The sequence below is a fragment of the Plutella xylostella genome, chromosome 15, assembly GCF_932276165.1.
Source record: "Plutella xylostella chromosome 15, ilPluXylo3.1, whole genome shotgun sequence".
NCBI classification, from domain to species: Eukaryota; Metazoa; Arthropoda; class Insecta; order Lepidoptera; family Plutellidae; genus Plutella; species Plutella xylostella.
In genome coordinates this window covers 9593063-9616763 of record NC_063995.1, presented here as the reverse complement: position 1 = coordinate 9616763, position 23701 = coordinate 9593063, and the positions used below count along the sequence as shown (strand labels likewise).

Here is a 23701-nt window from a genome sequence, read left to right as displayed (position 1 = left end):
GCTACCTCTTTATCGAAGTTGGATTTACCTAATCGGATCACTTGTCCTAGGTAGGGATACTGATCAACAACTTCGATGGTGACACCTCCTACAGTTACGGGCGATGATGAAACATGTTCGTTCGACATGACCTTTGTCTTGTCCATGTTCATTTTCAGCCCAACTTGTTTAGAGGCATCATTGAGGTCTGTGAGCATTTCGCCCAACTCCTCCAGCGTTTCCGCCATAATAACTATGTCATCAGCAAATCGTAGATGAGAGATATATTCGCCATTGACGTTAATGCCCAGTCTTTTCCACTCTACAAGCTTAAAAACATCTTCCAGTGCACAGGTGAACAGTTTCGGAGAAATAACATCTCCCTGTCTCACGCCCCTTTGCAACTGGATCGGTTTTGTGCTATGTTCGTGTAATCGAACTGACATTGTGGCAGCATTGTACATACATCTCAACACCTCGATATAGCGATAGTCTATATGGCACCGCTGAAGGGATTGAAGCATCGCCCAGAGCTCAATAGAATCAAAGGCTTTCTCATAGTCCACAAACGCTAGACATAAAGGTAGATTATACTCCTCGGTCTTCTGTATAACCTGCCGAAGCGTGTGTATGTGATCTATGGTACTATAGCCTTTTCGGAACCCGGCTTGTTCGGGTGGCTGGAAGTCGTCGAGTCTTTGCTCGAGACGATTCGTAATAACTCTCGAAAACAGCTTGTACACATGGCTCAGAAGTGCAATGGGTCTATAATTCTTCAATAGGGCTTTGTTGCCTTTCTTGAAGAACAAAGTCACTACACTTCTGCTCCATGCCTCCGGGCTTGTGCCTTCGAGTATGACGGAATTAAACAGCCTCCGAAGTGCTATTAAAATCGGTCTACCGCCGGCTTTCAGAAGTTCTGTCGTTATTCCATCATCTCCCGGAGCTTTGTTGTTTTTTAGCTGTTTGAGAGCTATACTAATCTCGTCTAGACTGACGTCCGGAATATCTTCGGTATAGTGTCGGGTGAGTGGCGCTCGGCTGTCGTGAGCACCGCTGGTAATAGGGTTTTGTGTTGTGGTGTATAACTGTCCGTAGAATCTCTCAATTTCTCCCAGAATTTCGGGCACTGATGAAACGGTGTTGCCAGTGTCGGTCTTCAGTTGGGTCAACAGAGTCTGCCGAACAGATCGATCTCTAGCAAAGACTTTGGAGCCCTTGTTTTGCTCTATTGCGTCTTGAATGCGCTTGCAATTGTAGCGTCTCATATCGCAACGTCTTGCTTTGGCGATCTGTCTGTTTAGACGTCTGTATTCGACCATATCAACTGAAGACTGCAACCTCATTTCTCTCCGTTCTCTTATGAGACTCAGAGTCCCATCTGAGAGTTTTTGAGGTCCTCGGTTGGTTCGGGACGAAAAATATTTCGATCCTACCTCTCGGACAGTTTCCACAAACCTATTGTTTAAATCGTCAACTGTAACGCAATTCTCTAAACATATCAGGCGGTCGCAAAGCTCAGACTGAAAGCTTTCGGGATCCTGGATTTGAGCAGGAGTAGGACGGAGCGTGGACTTCATTAGACGGGAGCGTTCTATTTTGCAGTTTATATTCAAAGTGCCTCTTACGAGTCGGTGATCGCTGCCGGTCTTAACCCTACTGATCACTGAGACATCATTGAATATGTGCTTCTTATCCGTCAATATGAAGTCGATCTCGTTTTTAGTCTTCCCATCGGGGCTAATCCACGTCCACTTCCTTTGTGGCTTCTTCTTGTAGAAGGAGTTCATCATATAGAGGCCCTCCTTCTCCAAGAAGTCAGCCAGCATTTGCCCACGATGGTTCCTGACTCCAAATCCATGTGACCCCACTTTCGTCTCGCCGCCTTCTTGTTTTCCGAGTTTCGCGTTAAAGTCTCCCATCACCACCGTGAAATGAGTAGTGAACTTACGCAGGGCAGACGATACGTCTTCATACGCAAGTTCGACCTCATCATCGGTGTGCTTAGATGTGGGTGCGTAAACCTGTATGACCTTCATTGAGTATCGTTTAGATATTCTCAGGATGAGGTACGCAACCCGTGTCGACACACTTCTGATTTCAACGATGTTGTTGACGAGGGACTTGTTGACGATGAACCCGACACCCCCTTGGGACAGTTGGTCGCCCTCCCGGTGGTACAGCAAGTTTCCGGACTGGAGAATTTCCGTATCCTCTCCCTCTCGTCGGACTTCGGATAACCCTATAATGTCCCATTTTAACTTGCTGATTTCCTCTTCCAGCTCCTCTATCTTCACGTCTTCCCTCAGTGTCCGTGCGTTATATGTTGCCAGGTGCAAGGGTCGGTTGGGCTGGTAGCCGACTCTCTGCCGGAGATTCTTCGCACCCCCTGCCCCGCCGTTACCGTGACCGCTACCGGAGTCCGGGATAGCGGGGCTGCCGGGGACTGGGGGCCGGGGCTTTGTTTTTTCCATCATTAGGAGGTGTATTTGCCATAATCACCTTGCAGGTGATTGTGGCAGGCGTGTTGGTGATTCTCCTTTTTTACGGCGGGAGATCGCCGCCTCTGCTAGGAGAGGAGGTCGGGTCGATTTACCGCCGCCCGACATTCGGCGTTGTCACTCGTTAGCACCACCCAGGGGGCACGTGTAGGGTAACTAGGGTTTGTACCTACGGACGTGAGCGACAAGCCCCCCGCGACATTCCTACAGCGTGAGAAAATTATCTGTTTTGACATGTTATTAGGAAGAAAACGTCACTAAATTAGACGACTCGACTGCCGATCGAATCGACGCATAGATTATGTAAATAAAACGGATAACGCACTTAATTAGCCGATGTTGACTCAAGCCGAGTATCGGTTTCAAGATTTGCATGTTAAACGTTCGGAGAGGTCAGCGCGGGTGTAGCTACCGGCCGCGGCCAATAAAGTATCAGCTTACCTCCCTCCCGCGGGAGTCAGCCAGCTTCTAATAAAAATATCAAGTTCCCGCACGCGCAACCCCGCGATAGCATCACGTGATCGGGTCACTGATCACGTCACACCCGGACCCACCACTAATGTCACAAAAACAACACCCTGTGTGGAAAACAATCAAGCCAATTTAGACGTTATTAAGCTTTAATTGACTTCATTATTGCTTATTGATTGAGATGGTTCTAGGGGAAAGCTAAAGGGTAGGTTAGGTTAAATCTTCAAAATCAACTGGGTGGCCGCTCAGAAATTTATGACCACAGCACCCGAAGCCTGCATCGCGTCTAGTAATTAGAACTATAACGACTAGACACCCGGTTAACGGCTCTCGGGACATCCGACAGTAATTTACAACCACCCATAAAACAATTCTTCAAACTTGCCACAAAAACGTAGAGCCATACAATAGGTCCAGAGATAATGGAGCACAGGGGCACAGGACAAAAGTATCCGAGCGCAACTTTAAACACTATGGGCAAAGAAAAAGAATAAAACCATCTGGCCACACTGTCCGGGCCATACGAATTCCTAAACACGATTTTTTTTCAAAAATCTATATTTTAATGTTAAGTACCAATACTTTATAACGCAATGCGGAGCGAGGCAGAACCGTTCGTGGAAGCGAGACCGGACTGCACGTTATAATTTATGAGTTATTTTGTGTGGAACGACACAGTTCAGATGAATCTTTATACTTTTGTAATGAATTGAAAAATAGAGTCCTGACTGAAGGTCGGGTCCTACCGGGAAGCGACTGCACAAGTGGAGCTGCTGTTGGCCGGATCACGTTACAGGCGTCATCTTGACATGTGTTTGTTGTATTTTGGGGTGAATATTTGGAGCGCTAAATTTGTCAGTTTTCATCGGGAGAATCTACTTATTTTTTCGAATTTTGAGGCTATATTTGTATGGTACATGTAAAATGAAATTCTCTATCAAGGCCTATTTACAGTTTTACAACGATTCATATAAAATAAAAAAAATGTATGACCAGATAACACTCAAATCCCATTTATATGGCGCGTCCAAACTCCAATTTCGTATACATTTTAGTTCATAAGTCTTACAATGTTCGCTTTGAAAACATTAAAATATAAATCCTTTATATTTCAATATATACTCGTGAAGTCCTTAATATTCATTGTCCTCTAAATATAATACAATAAAAGTTATTAAGCTTTTCAAAACGTCCGCACCATAAAAACTAATTTGTCTGGCCGTGTCTTTTCACGAACGCCACCATTGAAGGGTTGAATATTTTTGAACTTGCGTTCGAGTTCAATCAGGTCAGTCCACCGCCCGTCTGCCGGCAGAGTGCACCGTCCGCGTGCGATTTGTGACGACGATAAATTGTGATAGCAAGCAGATAATCTGGACTTTGTACGGTAAGTGTCCTAATTTATATGTCCTGCCCTACATGCTTGCTGATGATACTTCTGTTTCGTTACTTAGCCACATACGTGATCACACTGTATTCTACCTTTTTCCATAACAAGGTAGATGATTAAGTTCACAATTTAATTAATAATTTATTGTTTTTATGTAAAAACTCATTTATCTGCCACTCATTTGTCTGTTTTTATCTGGTACATAATGCCAGATGAATTTGTTGATGCCAGACCAATTATAATTAAAGACTTATGTCTACGCTAAGCTGGTTTGGACACGTACTCAGGCGTACTGAAAACGTCCCAAAGGAAGCACTGACATGGCATCTCGAAGGCGGTAAACGAAGACTCGGCAGACCGCGAGTCGAAACATGGCAGCACTCTGTCAAAAAGGAAATATGCCAGGTGGGGATGTCTGGGCGGATGTAAGTAGTTGGCCTAAGATCGTAAAGAATGGTGGCGCTTCACTTCGGCCCTTTGCTCCCCAGCGGAGATTGGGAATAAGTATAAGTAAGTAAGTAGGTTGGTTTGAGCCTAGCGAAACTAGACCATCATCATCAGCCAATAGTCATCCACTGCTGGACATAGGCCTCTCCCAAGGAGCGCCACAACACTCGGTCCTCGGCCTTCCTCATCCAACCACTACCCGCCACCCGCCTAAGGTCGTCAGTCCAGCGGGCAGGAGGGCGTCCCACGCTGCGTTTGCCTGTTCGTGGTCTCCACTCGAGAACTCGTCTACCCCAACGGTTATCGGTTCTTCGGCAGATATGACCAGCCCACTGCCACTTCAGCTTGCGTATTTTGACAGCTATGTCGGTAACCTTAGTCCTCTGACGGATAACCTCATTTCTGATACGATCCATCAGAGAAACCCCAAGCATAGCTCTCTCCATAGCACGCTGAGCGACTTTAAATCGGTGGACCAGTCCTACCGTCAGTGTCCACGTCTCTGCACCATACGTCATCACTGGCAGGACGCACTGGTTGAAGACTTTTGTCTTCAGGCTCTGAGGAATGGCCGAGGAGAATATGTGACGAAGTTTCCCGAATGCAGCTCAACCCAGTTGGATGCGCCTTGCAGCCTCCTTGTCGAAGTTGCTTCTGCCTAGCCGAATAGTCTGCCCGAGGTAGACATATTCTTGCACAACTTCGAGTGTTGCCTCACCAACGGCGACCGGCTCCGGTTTGATGTGAGCATTGTACATGACTTTCGTCTTGTCCAAGTTCATTCCGAGGCCTACACGTCGGGAAGCAGCATTTAGGCCACTTAGCATCCAGCTGAGTTCCTGCAGAGATTCTGCCATAATAACGATGTCGTCCACGAAGCGGAGGTGTGACATGTACTCGCCATTTATACATATGCCATGTCTTTTCCAGTCCAACGTCTTAAAGACATCTTCCAATGCATTGGTGAACAGTTTCGGAGATATTACATCCCCCTGTCTCACTCCACGTTGCAGTTGGATAGGTCTTGTCTTGTGGTCCTGTACTTGAACAGTCATAGTAGCGGCATTGTACAGACATCTCAACACCTCGATATAGCGCCAATCGATTTGGCATCTCTGCAAGGATTCCAAAACTGCCCAGGTCTCGATGGAGTCGAAGGCTTTTTCATAGTCCACAAAGGCTAGACACAGAGGCTGATTATACTCTTCGGTCTTCTGTATAATCTGCCTTACTGTGTGGATGTGGTCTATTGTACTAAAGCCTTTTCGAAACCCAGCCTGCTCTGGGGGCTGAAACTCGTCTAACTTTTGGGCAAGACGGTTCGTGATAACCCTTGAGAACAGCTTGTATACATGGCTTAAAAGCGAGATCGGTCTATAGTTCTTCAGAAGGGTTTTGTCACCCTTCTTAAAGAACAATACCACGACGCTCTCAGACCATGCCTCCGGTGTAATGCCATTGTGAAGAACCGAATTGAAGAGCCTCTGGAGCTGTTCGAGGATTGCAATACCTCCAGCTTTCAGAAGCTCTGTAGTAATTCCGTCTTCACCCGGAGCCTTGTTGTTTTTAATTAATTAATTAATTTAATTTACCTCGAAACGATTAAATATTGTGTTATTTTTAAGAGCATGTTACCTAACTATCTCATATTATTTTTAATTATCCTGACTGATTTATTTTAAAAAATGCTGGTTGTGTTTAAAATAATGTTAGAAGATCTGTATTTGATTTTATGTTTAAAAACATTTTTTACTTAACTTGATTGAATAAACATTTTTTGAATTAGACTTTATTTATTACGTGGTAATGAATAATTTATAATTGATCTGGCCGAGCCTAATTTATATGTCTGCATGTTCTCATTGTTCTGGCTTATTCCTCATTCGTTTGGCAGGCTCATTAATTCACTTACCGTATCTCACAAACTACTCGTCAAAACATGAGGCAAATCACATTATATAGGTAATCTTCGATTCCCCTAAGCACGAGTTTACAGCAAAAGGGCTAGAGTTCAATTTTGAAAAATGCCAGGTAAATGAGGCAAAAACACTCGTTTTCAAATATTCACCCTTTGGTGTCATTGTGTAGCGTAAGTTATTGTATGGGGGCGTCGGGTGCGCCGGGCGGCGGCGGCGGCGGCGGCGCGGGGCGCGTCATTATGAATTAATGAGAGTTGAAATGTTTCCGCAGATCAACACTCGCTCGCCTCAATGGACGCGACACGTCTCACTACGCGCCGCCACCGCCGACGAGCCGTCGTAAACTTGACATTGAATCGTGACGTGTCAATCGACGGTCTGCATTCACACAACATTTACATAAGTATGCATGTTATGTTCAAGAATGTCAAAATACAAATATTGTAGTAGAAATAAATGGTCACTCACCAGTATGCGTCCTCTTGTGGATCTTGAGGTTCTCGGAGCGGGCGAACACCTTCCCGCAGCCGGGGAAGGGGCAGGGGAAGGGCTTCTCGCCCGTGTGCACGCGGATGTGGTTCACCAGCTTGTACTTGGCCTTGAAGGGGCGTCCGTTGCGCGGGCAGCTCTGCCAGAAGCAGGCGTGCGTGGTGCACTCCGGGCCGCCCACGTGCTCCACGGTGAGGTGCGTCACGATCTCGTGCATGGAGGAGAACAGCTTGTTGCACATCTTGCGCGGCGGCGGCTGCTCGGGGTCGAGCCACTGGCAGCGCATGTCGCGGCGCGGCGGCGCGCGCACGTAGCGCAGGAAGGCGTGCGGCGCGGCGGGGCCCAGCGGCGGCGCCTGGTAGGCCGGCTCGCGCCACTCCCAGCCCTGCTCCAGCCCCTGCTGCGGGAACAGCTCGCCGCACGCGCCGTAGTCGCGCAGGTAGCCGGGCTGGTAGGAGTGCAGCGGGTAGGGCTGCGGGTAGTGCGGCGCGGGCGGCGGCGCGGCGCGCGGGGCGCATGCCTGCTGCGGCGACATCTTGAGCCCGTAGGACGCGAGGTGCGCATGGTTGGACTCGAAGAGTGCGTTCATGGCGGGGGCCGGCGCCGGCGCATAGCCCCAGTCGCCCGCCACCATCCACGCGCGCCCGCCCCGCGCCGGCGGCCCCAAGCCCACCAGCGCTCACCTGCACACGACACATACATATTACATTATGGGGCAGAATCTCGGCTCTAACATCAATATGGGTCATATAGGATCCGTTTTATGACCATAATGATGATATTGAAAAAACAAACAGTTTAAGAATCTATCCTAATGGTGATCGTAATATTTCGGAACGAATTTAAAACCGTTTCGAAAAATAATAGCCATATTGGTCTGACGCTGGCCGGGACGGTCGGACATTTATAATAATAATAAAATACGACGAGCCAGGTACTTTTGGACATTAAATTAAACTGCGGGTAAATTTATAGGACACTTTTATACGCCTGAGACAAAAATTTCGATTGTGTCCGTGTATATTTAATTTTAGTTTATTTGTTACGCTTCGGCTCGAATCTCCTTTATGTCCCGGGTTTAGCATCGATAATCATATATTAAAATAGTTTTATGAATGACAAACCTGTTCGGGGAGGAACAGATGAAATGAGCTATATTTTTTACCTCGTTCTCGTTTTAATGCCGGCGAAAATAAATAATAAAATAAGTTAAAAGGTTATTTAGAACAATAATCAGCTTTTGAAATAGGCAAGAATAACATTTCGGTGAATTAGATAGCATTGAACTTGTTAAATAAACCTACATAACAAAAAAAAAATATTACAAAATGAATGAAGACACAACAATTTAAATATATAAAGCCTTAAAATGTCAGTCAATTGAATTCATCTCAAGGTAAGTAAATCAATCACACCCACTGCCCAAACCCTATAATCACCGGTACTTATTTTTTTCAGCAAATATTTCTACCTAGTCCAGGGTCTTGCAGCACTGATCGGAACCCACAAAACTCCATAAACCTAGCAAGAAACTCAACAATCAAGTATAGTTCGTATGTTCCTTTCAGAGACAGGCTGTTCGCATCGAATCTATGCAGATCAGTGTTGTGGGTCCCTCAGACTATGTCACTCTTTCATGATTTCAATCTAATCTTTGACTCCCCGTGGAGACTCCAACAGATCACAAAGACCGGGTTGACAGACCCAGGCAGAGACAGGCAGAAAAGGATTACTTACAGCTGCCATTTTTTTTAAACTAAACAATTCTGTTTTAAGGAATTAGTCATAATCTCATTAGGATCGCTGTTTAGATGTGCAATTGTTATCGGATTTGTGAGGTATTATGTCTGGAGATGGTTAACGGGTGTTTGCATCTTGTGAAAATTACTGTTGAGTTTTAAATTTGTTAAGTAAATTTAGTACTTTCTGCAGAGTTTACCGTTTAACCGTTATTCTGCATACAGTTTTTTTTAGGTATAGTGTGCCTTGAAAATTATATCTACCTCCCAACACTGTAGTTATATATTTTCTTATACGCCTATGATATGCAATATATTCGTAAACGATATATCGTTAACTCGTCGTTCTACAAATAATATATACTAGATAGTTAAAATTCTATTATTATTGATTGATTGATTGATTGAATTGCACTATCCCAGCCAGGTTTTACCCTGCATCCTGGATACGCCAGGCCCACTGGGTAGCACAGAATATTTTTAAGGGAGGGGGAACACACGCTCAAGGATAGGTAAGGAAAGTGAATATAATCGACCGAGTATGCACCCTAAAAAGCCAATATTGGAAGAGTAGGTATAGGTAAGGAATAAGGATTTTGGAGAGCGTATCTGTGGCCATCTGTGGCTTACTCGTGGCTCGCAGTGGTCCTGTGCTGATGCTGCAGGTGTCCTGTGCTGATGATGCAGTGGTCCTGTGCTGATGCTGCAGTGGTCCTGTGTTGTTGCTGATTTTGTCCTGTGCTGATGCTGCAGTGGTCCTGTGCTGATGCTGCTGTGGTCCTGTGCTGATGCTGCAGAGGTCCTGTGCTGATGCTGCAGTGGTCCTGTGCTATTGCTGATGTTGTTCTGTGCTGATGATGCAGTGATCCTGTGCTGTTGCTGATGTTGTCCTGTGCTGATGCTGCAGTGGTCCTGTGCTGATGCTGATCTTGACCTGTGCTGATGCTGTAGTGGTCCTGTGCTGATGCAGCAGTGGTCCTGTGCTATTGCTGATGTTGTCCTGTGCTGATGATGCAGTGATCCTGTGCTGTTGCTGATGTTGTCCTGTGCTGATGCAGCAGTGGTCCTGTGCTATTGCTGATGTTGTCCTGTGCTGATGATGTAGTGATCCTGTGCTGTTGCTGATGTTGTCCTGTGCTGATGCTGCAGTGGTCCTGTGCTGATGCTGCATTGGTCTTGTGCTGTTGCTGATGTTGTCGTGTGCTGATGCTGCAGTGGTCCTGTGTTGTTGCTGATGTTGTCGTGTGCTGATGCTGCAGGGGTCCTGTGCTGATGCTGCAGTGGTCCTGTGCTGATGCCTGATGTGTTCCTGTGTCTCATACTGCAGTTATGTGTATGTAGATTTCTCTAGCGTTCCTATGCCTTGCGTCTGTGGCTTCTGGGCTGGGTAGTTTACGGGATTGATGATACTTATTCTGTGTTTGTGCGTCTTCGAATGGTGGTGATAATTGATTGAAAATAAATTGATTGTTTACTTCTATGTATTATTCAGTTCTAGCTGTTTCATATGTAGGCTGCGGTTGCATATTAACTATAGTTGCTATAATTATTTTATTGTTTTTTATCCTGTGTTCGTTTTTCAGTTTCCCTTGAATAGTGTTCGTTGATGTAGACAGCTACATCTCTCCATAATATACCAAGTGGTCAAAAAATACTTTAAAGAATTCCATTAAACTATTCGGTGAGCTATTGTTTTAGGGGTACAGTTTCTTTCTATAACATTTTTGTTATTTTCTATTTCAAAGTATCGTTGTTGCAATGTGGGATTTTTTAAACAACTTTGGCTTTGTCTACTTTAACCCCATTGTTTCATTTTGGGTCTATTTTATGGCTTGCAGATGTTGTTTTTTTTAGCGCAATGGGTCTACTGCCGGGGTTTTTGTAAAGAAAATATTCTGGCCTGAAAGAGAGCTTATTTTTAAGAATTACGTTTGCTGTAAGAAAAATATTAGTTTTTATGGTCCTAAACCCTGCACGTGTTTGTATAACAGGATACCTACTTTTAATCCTTTTCAAAATATAACAGATATTAGGTACACTGTTCATGCAACAAAGAAATTTGATCTTTTTTGTTGTTGACTAAAGGTAAATTCATTTGGAGATACCTTGCTATTTGGATAAGTATTAAAGCAATAATAATATGTATTCTTGTGAAGGAGAAAATTGACGTGGCTGTGCAACATCAAAGAGTGGACCGGTGTAAAAACCGTGGAAGAATTATTTAAAACAGCCAGGAATAGAGAGCGCTGCAAAGAGCTGACTGCCAACCTTCAATGATGGAGAGGCACTATAAGAAGAAGAATTCTTGTGACCCTATTAAAATTATGCATTAATCACCACGTTTTTCTTAGTTGAAGTAACCGCCACTCTCGTTCAGGACATTGAGAGAAAAGGCTTTTAATTTCAAATGGAGCATTTGGAAGGATGATAAAGTATGATGATTGCCTTATGTCAGGTGCCTTAAGGTCTAGATCGTCAAACTACGGTGGTGCGGATAGTTGGTATTACTGAGGCAGCGTCAGTCGGTCTCTAGCTTGGGATTGGAATTCTCTCACCAGATTCTCGCGATGATTGTTGCTTTAGGGTATGACGGTGGCGGATGGCGAATTTCTGTCAAGCCTTTAAAGGGGCTGCGTCACACTATAATTACTTATACACTTCACTCACACACTAAAACCACACACTTTATTTAGATGACTATTGGTACAAGGCAAGACATTAGGTAATGTTATACTCTAGTATACACATTCCAAAATTTTATCAATAAATAAGACATCACTTAATAACTTATAAAGACTCAGGCGCTTTCGTACAACGGTTACTTATTAACAAAAGGCAACGCGAAACAAAGGATTTTTATGCGCAAGGGCCAGCGGCCAACACGTGTTGGGGCCCGGGAGCGCCCGGCGGACCCGACCGTCCCGCTTGCCTGACACAATGCAACTCTCAGATAGTTAAAATTCTATTATTATAAATAATTATTGATAGACCGAAGCCTGAGGTAGAAATCGGGCGCCCGACGGCAGTAGGTACTTCTGGCCTGGGTTATACTCGTAGTATACGAACCTCATACCTCAATATAATATAATATATCTTTGTTATCCACCATATACACTTACAAAAAATATACTTAGGAACTGCCGAAAAACAATGTATATACAGGGTGTTGCAAAATTGGTATACTAAGCCGAAAACTACATGTGCAGCATGGTATATCTAAGCCCGAAATTGAAATCAGAATTTGGAAATTCGCGAAAAAAAAAACTCTTTCTCCATAGGTTTCGGCTTAGTATACCCTTTTTGCAACAGCCTGTATAATAGGCGGCCTTATCGCTGAGACCGATTTCTTACAGCCAGCTTTGGTAAAACGGAAACAAAGTAGAGGGCAGTGTTCCTATCATCAGGGCATTGTCATCAAAATATATTTTCTTGGTCCTTGTGTTTTTTTTTCCAATGATCGTTTTACTTAAATAGGTAAATATTTAAGTAAACTTTGTCACATGCATTGACATGTGAAAACTTCAGATAATAGTTTTTCAAAAAAACTATACCTATATCTTAATCTCAAATCTCAATTTCCAATTTTCTTGCTACGTACTCTCATCTACTGTTCATCAAAACCATAAGTAGATAATGTTATGACCAAAACAATCATAATTTCCTGCCCCGTTAGAAAAAAAATACTGACATTATAAAAAAATAACAAATTACCATCCACATTGGGTGTGAAACCATCACTAAACTTGGTATTGGATTGGCCAATTGCATTGCGTATTGTTTCTATGGAAAACTCTTTTTATTTATGTAGGTTTTTAAGGTTTGATATTGAGTATTATAATAAAAAAGTTAAAATACAAATGTTAATTGTAAATTACATAAATCGAAAGCACCGATTACTTATATACATACTACCAGTTGCCTTATACACTCACGAGCAATGAAAAAGTTCTACTCACAAAATGTCGACTCTAAATGGCCTAAATTTTTAATACATTCATTTAATCCTAACTTAATATTATAAATGCGAAAGAAACTGTGTCTGTCTGTCTGTCTGTCTGTCTGTCTGTCTGTTACTCTTTCACGCCAAAACTACTGAACGGATTTGAATGAAATTTGGTATACATACGGTCTAGACCCTGGGAAAGAACATAGGCTACTTTTTATCCCGGAATTCCCACGGGAAAACTTTTTAAGGCGAAGCGAAGCGCGCGGGAACAGCTAGTAAGAACATAATATTTACTTTTTTGGTTGGCAATATTGTGATGCACTGATAAAAAGTAGATAGCGATTGCATAATATTGCAGACAGCTTTTCCGTTTAGGAGGAGTAAGTATTCATTTGGTACTGGAACTATTTCATTTCTCAGGAGCTAAGTTTACTGTGTACATTTATGTACCAAAATAATTTGTTTAATTTTTTGTTAGGTAAGTACAGTCCAACTATAAAGTCATGACAATAAAGAGTGCGATTTTGCTAATACTTTTTATCATTATCAGTTATTTACATACCTACTTACATTTACATACGTTTTAAAAATAAAATACCGATTGATAATGCCTTTACAACAGATTTCTCCTTAAATAAATATAATAGTTCCATTAAATACGGTCTTTACCATTTAGTTAGAGTCCACTTCCGTTGTCTGGACTTTATAGTTTTACTGTACTTAGGTATAGGAATATTTTACCGACGGCAATGAGCAGAATTTCAAAGAACGGTGAGTTGAGTGAGGGTGAGCAATACGCAGACTTACCGTATCAAGCATTTTTTAACATCTAAATAGTGTATTAATACACTCATTCACTTAGAAAATGTCGACAACAGATGACCCCATTTTTTTAAAACAGTATTATCAAAATATTTAAGTTTTTAGTTGGTAATATTCTTATGCGCTGTTAATTGTACTCCAATATTGCAGACAGCGTCACTAAGCTAGTTTCTTTCCGTTTAGGATTAATTTTGTGCTATTTTAACTGTATTTTTCATTGTAAGTGAGTGTAACATTAACAACTTTTGTAAAAACCTACCTTGTACCTACACTTGTACAGCATATCAAGATGATCATAAGTAAATTGATTCTTGAAATAAATTATGGAATGTTTCCTTAAAGTATAAATTGAAGATTTAACGAAGTTTTACTCCAGAGCCCGTATTATCTTACCACGATGTATACCTACGGTACTTATGTACGGTACTTAAATATAAACATAGGCACTAAACTTAATAGGCCAGCGCCAGATTGTAAAGTGATTAGTACAGAGCTATCATTTATTTGTCGTTTTACATCCACACAAAGTAAGTAGGATTCCAGCAGGTTATTGTTTCATTATTGATGCATGACTGGTAAGACTTGTAATACCTACAGTTTATGTATACGATTTTAACACAGATATACGAATTAAAAATATGTCTGTAGAAAGCTTAGATTAACAATATGTTGAAAAACCTAACTTATACTCTTTAATAGTCAAGCATCGGTTGTTAGAGTTATTAAAGAGTTATTAAGAATTACCTTCTTCTTCTTATGATATTAGGTAGGTACCTACCTTTTTTTAAGCTCTTAATGACCTTATCTAGATGGACCGTAGTTATTCAGCTTTTAGGTTGAGATTGATAATTATTATTGGACTCCATGTCTAGGATGTCATAAATTGCTTAAGTATTATAAGGAATCTCTTTACATTTCGAGTAGGCAAGTTAGCCTGCATTGTAACGAATTTACAGGCTTTCAGGTTTATTTCTATTCATATTTGTTATTTACTATATGGCCATATTATAAAACCAATTTAACTTCATAGGTACTGTACCTAGCACCTATTACTTACTCAAGTTTGGTATGTCACTAATTTAAATTAGCTGCAATAATCATGAAATAGAATAGAATAGAATACATAGACTTACCAAGAACTTGGGGAGGGCAAAGTAAATCCTGATTTCAGTTTTAGTGAAAATGAATTATTCACTATGTTTCAAATTAGAGCATAACACTAGGCCAAACGTAATCACTTCACTTAACGTTAACTACAACAACCGAAATTCAACCAAAAACAAAGCAAAATTTTCAGGAACGAAAAAAAGTATCCGCATGAAAAATTTCATAAAATAAAAAATCACAGATCACGTTTCGTTATAACGTTTCAGTTGGATAGTCACGTAGGCTGGTTAGACACAGCATCAGTTTTTTGTTTGTTTTGGTGTCACGATTAGTTTTTTTGTTGTTGTGTGTCGGCGCGCGGTATGTGTCCTGTGGTTCCGCTGAGCGACGCAGCATGACTGGGCCGCCCGCCTGGCCGCCGCCGCCCCGCGCCGCCGGCCGCGCGACATCGAAGGGCGGACCCCGAAACACTTTTTCACCCAATCCGAAACACTTAGACGGCCCTCGCGAACGCACCCGTCCCTTTCTCACGCCCCGCATCCCAACACATTAGACAGAGAAAGGCGCAACTTGTACCGATAGAATTAAGAAGAAAATTGGTTGTGCTCGCGTCGTAATGTGTACGCTTTATCAGATTTACGTTGAAAGCTCGCCGTTAGCTTTCGAGGGCGCCGTGTCGAGTGTCTCGCTCTGGCTTGCAGGTTTGTCCGGCAGTGGGAGAGGGAGGCGTGATGTCGGGAAATGTTCCAGCTAATGTATTTTCCTGTGGGAAGGAAAACACATGTCGTCGGTTTTAATTTAATGCGTGCCCTGGCGCCCGCTGCGCCGGGACTCCGGGATACTCTTATTTTCCGAAAGGCCTCTTTATTTTCCGCGAACTTTAATAGAATATATATGGTACAGCGATATTGGATGCGATAAATTAAAGCACAAAGAGGAAATTAATTGCCTCGGTATATTATGGTGAATTATGAATTATTTAGGTTAATTTTATCATTAAGACAGGAAGGTAGATAGAAATGAAAAACAAAATCTGTGTTAAATCTAAAAATACTTATGCTTGGTTCAGCTATTAAAGCTTCATCGGTTGATTATATGTATGTATAGTTAAGTTAGGTATACGAATTTTTAGATACGGTAGAAGTTTGTACTCAAGGCCTTAATTACTAGGTAAGTACAATTACTATAATTACCTATCATCTTAATAATAGTAAAAAGTAAAATACAATAAATTTAAATTATTTAAGTCTAACCTCAGAAATTTCTAAATGACATTATTACCTAACACTATAAGGGTACAAACAAGGTAGAGTATTATTTATTGGCTCTGATAACCTTCACTAGGAGACCAGAGTGGTAACAGTCATTCATTTATGTCATGAGTTAAAGAGCCAGTGACCACATAAATTAAACTCAACAGAAACGCTGAACTCCAGTGAATTCACCAATGACATAATTAATACAGAAATAGCACTTAATACCCAACAAGGTATCTAGGACGCGACGTGCGAGCTCCAAACGAGTTCACCCATCCGGTAAACAACCAACTTAGTGTCACCACAAAAAGCGTAAACAGTAAATCTTCATCACTAAGGACCTACGTTTTTGTATCATTATTACACGACCAATTAAGATTCCATACGTGCATGCGGGCCGCGCGCCAAATATAACGAAGGTTATTAATATTACATTCCACGCTTACTTAGTAATTATTTTTTTTGTAAAAAAAGTTGTTTTCCACGTGTGTTCAGTGGTGGGCCCCGCCCCCGCGCCCACGGAGCGCGCTGATTGGTCGCCGGCCGAGGCTCTCGGGCGCGGGGCGGGCCGCATGCGCAGGCGCGGTCGTCTCGACAATATTTTTACATTTATTTGTGGTCAGCGCACGAACAAGCTCGTGATTAATTTAATATATTTTTACTGGGTAATATTTTCTCACGCATCCTGTGTTTTTTTCCCGCCGGCCATTTTACTCACAAATTGCGATGTAATGTGGAAAATGGTTTTTCGCAATGATAGCTAAATTCTTGATTACTGCACCGCGGTGTATTTAATTAAGATGAACATTTGATTAGCATTATGGATAAAATGATAATGAGTTTTTTTTCGTTAGTACGTATTCTAGGTGTACCTTCACATAAAGCACACTGAATGTGATGTTTTTGCAATTAGGTACTTAGTTTATTGCATTTTAATTTCAAATTAGTAGTTATGGGTAGGTAGGTCAGCTTTGACAGTTCCTAGCTATAGCTATACTTGTGTACCTTGTCGAACTTACACAACGAGTTTGACAAAAGCTAATAACGAAGCTGACCGTACCATGATTAGGTATATGTAGAGTCATACCTACATACTACGATATATTTACAAACAGGTATTCTAAAGTCAATCTACGAGTATTACCAGGATACCTATTTTAATATTAGTTATCTGACACAATATAAACAATAACCCAAATGTTGGTAAAATATCCGGAGCCATGGCTGCATGTGGAGCATGGATGATGATACAGATTCTGCTATTTCAACTTCAGCAAGAACAAAATATGTATTTTTTATGAAGGGGTAGTCAGAAGTTGCTCACAAAGCGAGCCACCCACTTTTCGCAGCACATTGAATTTGTACTCACGTGATGATATCGCCGTTTTGTGATAAGTACCTACAATGCACTTAGGATACACATCTAGAATCTAGATGTGCAGGTTTCCTCACGATGTTTTCCATCACCGTAAGAGCACGTGGTATTATTGTACTTAAATTCCTTAAATGAAAACACAATTGAAAGAATTCATTGGTACAGGCCAGGATTTGAACCCACGGCCTCTCGATTGAGAGGACGAGGCCTTATCCATTACGCCACCACCGCTCCTATATTTACAACACAAGCACACGTGAAAAACACGAGAACACCTGTCTTGTGAATTTGAGGAAAGACCGAGGAAAATATATGTCTGAGCTTCCCAAAAGCAGCTCAACCCAGCAGCTGCGTCTTGTAGCTTCTTTGACAAAGGTGCTTCTGCCTTGTCGAAGTTATGTATGAAGTGTATTCCAGAACTTCAACTACAGAGGTACAAAGCCCTACACATTGGAAGGCAGTATTATGTATGATAAATATCCATCGTTGGGCGTTCGTTGGGCCGGTCTGTACGCAGCTTTAGAGTCACATAATACCACGATGTGTTGTGCCGCAGTGGTGTAAAGAAGCATATAGTCAAATACAGCTTAGTTAGCTCAACAGAATCCAGTTAAAAACTTACTTTATATATATATTTTTGTAGTTAACAATCCAACAGCAGAATATCGACACAGGTGTCGAAACTCACACAACGGCTCGCGCCGCACGACACCTATTTTATTCATACCTACCTACCCAGCTAGGCGTTTATTAAAATAACGTTATTATTTATCTGAGGGTTTGGCTAGCTACAAATTACTCGGCACAATGTCTCGGCGGGGCCCCGCCAGATGGCGCATTGGCCACCCCTGGAACTGTACGTACCTTCCAAATTGCAGAATTATAAAATTAGTTTTTTGTTATAAAATAAAAGTGGAGCATTTGTTCTTTAAAGGGTTTTTAGCTGTGGTCTGCATCTAAATTATTTACGAATAAGCTAAAATATGCTATCTATATAATGATGAATAAATGATAAATTACCTATACTTTATAACTGCTGATTAAATACTATTTGGACGACATACAAATAACACATACCTAATACACGAAGACTTTATCCTCTTTTTAGTAATATTTCCATGTGCCATGATTGAAACCCAGTTAATTTGAATGACAGTAGTTAGGTATCTATTGCTAACCACCACCAGCCGGCGTCCACAATGCTATCATCATAATCATCACACACAAGCGAGAAGTTGTAATATTCGTATTTCGTAGCAAAATAAAGTTTTAGCAACCCGTTGAATTCTAATGTATAGAGACATCTGCCGCTACGGAGCCTACGCGGCGTAGCCTAGCTCGTAGTGCGTTTATTATTATTATAAATTATAACCTTCTTGAATTCTTGTTCGTTATAACTGGAAATCTTCAATAATTTGGTAATCATTTAGGTATATATTTGAACTAAAAATATATATATACCTACGAGTTAGTTTATTACATCTATGGACACAAATGTTAGGTTTGTCACCGTAGTGAAAGTATTGACTGTTCCGATTATCACTATTTCAGGACAAACCCCACCCACTACCACTTTTCAAATGGCCTAAACATATCACTATTAATGCTATATTTACTTTCACCTCTTCTGAACAGAAGTTCAATATACAATTTTGGCAATCAACGCTCCAATATCAGCGCATAAATATACGCTGGCTAAACATTATTTGCTTTGCCCTTCACTTCAATGAAAAACAGAAGTTCTTCGTCCGTAAGGACTTCCGAAACACCGCGAAGAGCCGAAGCACAACAACACAATTTAGCCAACCTGTGCTTTTTTTCCTATTAAAAACCTCACCCTTTATTCGTTTCTCCGATTGTGGCCGTAATTAAATCGATCATGAGCGGAATCGATGGATTCAACTGGATGACTGTTGCTATCGAGTGTTGGAACTTGCCGACACAATTGAAAAAGAATATATTTTTTTGTTCGACAATCGATCTCGAATTAGATTTGGAATCGTAAGTTTGTCCGTATCGATCTGTCGGCTGTAGCGTTAAATTGTTAAAAAACTTGGTACTTAATTAATAAAATCTTTAAAGTTGCTGTGATTGTACCGTTATATGTACTTGAAAGGTTCACGTAATACCTACTAGAAAAAGTAAAAAATGAATTTATTTAATAATATTTTAAGGAATATACCTAATTTCTTATTTCAACTTAATTTTAAACTTCTAAATACCTACAGTTTATTAGTCAATACGCTCGTTTAATTTTACAGAGCACTCTTATAATTTGTATTAATCATACTATTATAGAGTCATAAACAAATGTGTTCTTCAAGGAAAGCAATTACCTACCTTAAAGTCGAAATTTATATCAAAATTATAATGTGCAATAACAAATAGGTATGTAGTACCATGTGTAAATTCTAGTAAATTTAGATTAAACCGTATAAATGTCCTTTTAACTATATAGTCATCATCATGTTGAATCACGTCCCCACTGCTGGGGCACGGGTCTCCTTCCAATGAAGGGTTTTAGGCCTAGTCCACCACACTGGCCTAGTGAGGGTTGGTGGACCCCAAGAAAAGCAAGCTTGTACTGAGAGAATTGTCGGGTAAGTGGGCAACCCGACTGTGAATTACATCACCAGTGTGAAGTAAGTATGATGGGCATGCCTAAGTTGTGGACGATGAAAATTGTTCAAACTAACTTACAACTATTTTTAGGACATTGTGAAAGCTCACAGCACACAAAGCCACTCTGTAGGAACGAAGTGGTTACCGCTAATCTCAAAACTCCAAAACTACCAAAAATTACCTTCGTCTTGTAACTCGCGCTTGGCCATTTCTCCCTATTCACATGGCATCCCTGGGGAGCTTCTCCGAAGGCGTACGGAGGTAGCCGGGCCGACACGAGATCCGATCATCATTTAATATGCCATTTTAGTCTCAGCCAAATTGAGCAATTTATACCCGTCGAGTGCGCGCGCGCTGCTCTGTAGGAGAAGGGCTTATTGCAGTTATAGCTACATTTCACTGAAGGAAGTCTGAAAGTAAGGTGAAACAATGGAAATATATTGAGGTATTTTCTTTCCTCAAGAGGTTTAATCTTTTTGTTATCGTGTCGGTGTCAAGCACAAGAATTAGACTATGGTTTGTCACCGTGGTTAACGAACTCGTAGGCCAGTCATCAGGCCAGATTAGTGTCCGTTGCTGAAGTGTGTAGAGTAACGTATCAATGACATGGATATATTATACCAGGGGCTGACGCAGGGCAGTCAGTTAGCCAAATTAAAATTTAGATTTATCATTTATTCAAGGTAAAATTTTAAAATTATTTGTTAATTGTCAAGATAATGCATCTACCACCATTTTACTAAGGATCGGTCACTGAGGAGAAGCAATAGCGAAAGAAACTCTTCGAGCATCTTTTAAAGTTTTTGATTATACGAGTATCTACATACTTCCAGATAATCGCAAGAATGGAAACCGCCCACTGGCTGCGCGCGCGCATCCTCGCGGTTAATGAGCCCTCCTCTCGACATACAACAGGTAGTTGCTTGTTTAATCAACTTTATTAATTCCCAATCAATGAGATTCATTGCTGATATCCTCATAAATAATAGCAAGGGCCAATATCGAGATAAATTAAACGGTTCGGGAGTATCCGGGAGGTTTATTAATAAAAAACGGGAGCTGACGATATGATAACTGTATTGCAATGAATAGAACCGCAAGTGAAGTGTTAGTACCTAATACAATTAAATCATCTAATTAGCCTATGTTAGTATGTGCTCGGTGCGTGAATTCAGGCGCTTCAACATATCCCCGGGCGTTGAAAGGATCGCTTTCAACAAGAAGAAGGTGCGACTGGCAGTGGACATATCCTACTGAAGGCCCGTCTGATGACCCCAGTGCTGGTCCTTATGTCAGCAACCCGAGCGATTCCGTCAGAGCCCGGATGAACGGCGACGACTCTCCCCATTCTCCACTTCAGGGGGGGGAGGTTATCCTCCTTCACAACGACCAAGGTGTCCAGCTTCAGACCATCCTTGCATGAACGCCATTTTACACGCTGCTGCAGCTCCGAGACATACTCTTTGCTCCATCTTTCCCAAAAGTGTTGGCGAAGTTGCTCAATGCGTTTGAAGCGGGTCAAAAGAGGAGTGGAGTGATCCTGATAGTCTGGCTGCGGCAAGGAAGTCAGGGCACGTCCGATGAGCAGGTGTCCCGGCGTCAGTGGGGTGCAATCTGAAGGCTCTGATGATAGTGGAGTAAGCGGCCTGGAGTTCAAAATTGCTTCAATCTGGGTGAGGGTGGTGTTAAGCTCCTCGTAAGTTAGGTTACAATTTCCCAACACTCTCCGTAAATGATACTTGGTTGACTTGACACCCGCCTCCCAAAGACCACCGAAATGAGGCGTATAAGCCGGAATAAAATGGAAATTTATGTTGTCATTGGCCATATTTTCGCTCAAAAAATTGCAATTGCTTTTTAGGAAGGCGGAAATATCATTGCACGCACCAACAAACGACGTACCGTTGTCAGAGAATATATGGAGAGGCTTTCCCCTACGTGCAATGAACCTGCGCATTGCTAATAAATAGGTATTACTTGTTAAATCACCCACCAACTCTAAATGAATTGCCTTGGTAGTGAAACAGACAAAGATGCAGATATACACCTTAACAAGCCTACACCCGCGACCTTGACGAGATGCACTCATGATGGGACCGGCGTAATCAACACCCACACTTTCAAAAGGAAAACCACCTGGAAGGAAACGCTGCTGAGGTAAGTTTCCCATCAAAGGAGTCACTACTTTACCCTTCATGCGTTGACATAGTACACACTTGTGATAGCAGGCCTTCGCTAAGTTACGACCTCCTATTGGCCAATAAGTTTCCCTAATGCATGCCAGTAACAACTGTGGACCGGCATGCATCAACCTTTTGTGTTGATAGGTAAATAATAGTTGTGTAAACAAATGAGTGGACTGTAGTAATATAGGATGCCTTTTATCATACGAAAAATTTGAGTTATCAAGACGACCTCCAACACGCATGATGTGGTCATCGTCAATAAAAACGTTAAATTTAAGCAATGGACTTTTTTTAGGCAAACTCTCTTTATTTAATAGTAATTTATACTCAGGAAAAGAATCCTCTTGACATTTTGAAATTAATAGATTTGATGCTTTACGTAATTCTTCGTCTGTCAAATAGTCAGTCTCAGAAATTTGCTTCCTGCAATGTTTAATAAAACGCAAAGCATAAGCCACTGCACGGATGAGCCGTGAATGATTTGAAAAGCGGCTAAAGTTAACGAATGATTTTCCTTCAGAAATAGTTGCATTCAAAGATACATCAGCGTCAGGACGTGTCTCCGGTAAAGGGCCGACATGCTTGGGCTGAGAAGGCCACTCCGACAGATCATTCTTCAAGAATTCAGGACCAGACCACCACAACTTCAGACCAAGCAGGTTACCAATATCCACACCACGAGATATTGGGTCTGCTGGATTTAAATCTGTGGGAACGTGTCTCCACGTATGGTTACCAGCCTTTTCTAATATTTCAGCTACGCGGTTACGCACAAAGGGCTGAAGCTTACAAGGCAACATTCTTAACCATCCCAAGACAATTGTGGAGTCTGACCAAAAGAAGATCTGATCAATCTTGATCCGAAGTGAATCGACCACCTTCTCAAAAAGTCGCGCACCCATTAAAGCACCGCACAACTCCAAACGCGGTATTGTCGCTGGCTTAATCGGTGCTACACGACTTTTGGCTATCAATAATCGAACCGTGACATCTCCTGTACTATCAACGCTGCGAACATACGCGCATGCACCATATGCGCGCTCAGATGCATCTGAAAATATATGCAACTGCACAGTTTTATGTGCGTCACAAACCATGATTCGTGGACAGCGAACGGCATTTAAAAGGGATAAAGATTTGGTGATCTCATTCCATCGCTTCTTAATCTCCGAAGGCAACGGTTCATCCCATGAAAGCTTGTCCAACCATAAACCTTGCATGAGCATTTTCATGGTGATAATACATGGAGCTAAAAGACCCAAGGGGTCAAACACCTGAGCAATAACAGAAAGCAATTCACGTTTGGTATTGCCATCAGTTACCAATGAATTTAATGGAAAGCAGAGGTCATCTGAATCCGAATGCCAACCAAGACCTAACAACTTGTTCGGCTCTTGAGAACCAATGTTAAGATCAAGTGATGTCTCAGAAATCTCTGAAAGCAATTCGGGT

The 23701-nt window shown here is 41.9% G+C and overlaps 2 protein-coding genes across 2 annotated transcripts in view; both read right to left on the bottom strand.

Annotated features, from left to right (window-relative positions):
• Window positions 1-15386, bottom strand: part of LOC119691267 (zinc finger protein ZIC 4-like) — a 33181-nt gene extending 17795 nt beyond the window's left edge. Inside the window, exons 1-2 of the mRNA XM_038108427.2 lie at window positions 14837-15386; window positions 7176-7879 (exon numbers count right to left, since the gene is read on the bottom strand). Of these exons, the coding sequence (XP_037964355.2) occupies window positions 7176-7830 (655 nt within the window). The 5' untranslated portion in view covers window positions 7831-7879; window positions 14837-15386. The remainder of the gene's footprint in view (window positions 1-7175; window positions 7880-14836) is intronic.
• A 5737-nt stretch (window positions 15387-21123) lies between these two features.
• Window positions 21124-22710, bottom strand: LOC125489627. The gene has a single exon (XM_048625995.1). It carries the CDS (start codon window positions 22489-22491, stop codon window positions 21277-21279), a length of 1215 nt encoding a protein of 404 aa, XP_048481952.1. The 5' UTR covers window positions 22492-22710; the 3' UTR covers window positions 21124-21276.
• Window positions 22711-23701: the final 991 nt, after the last annotated feature.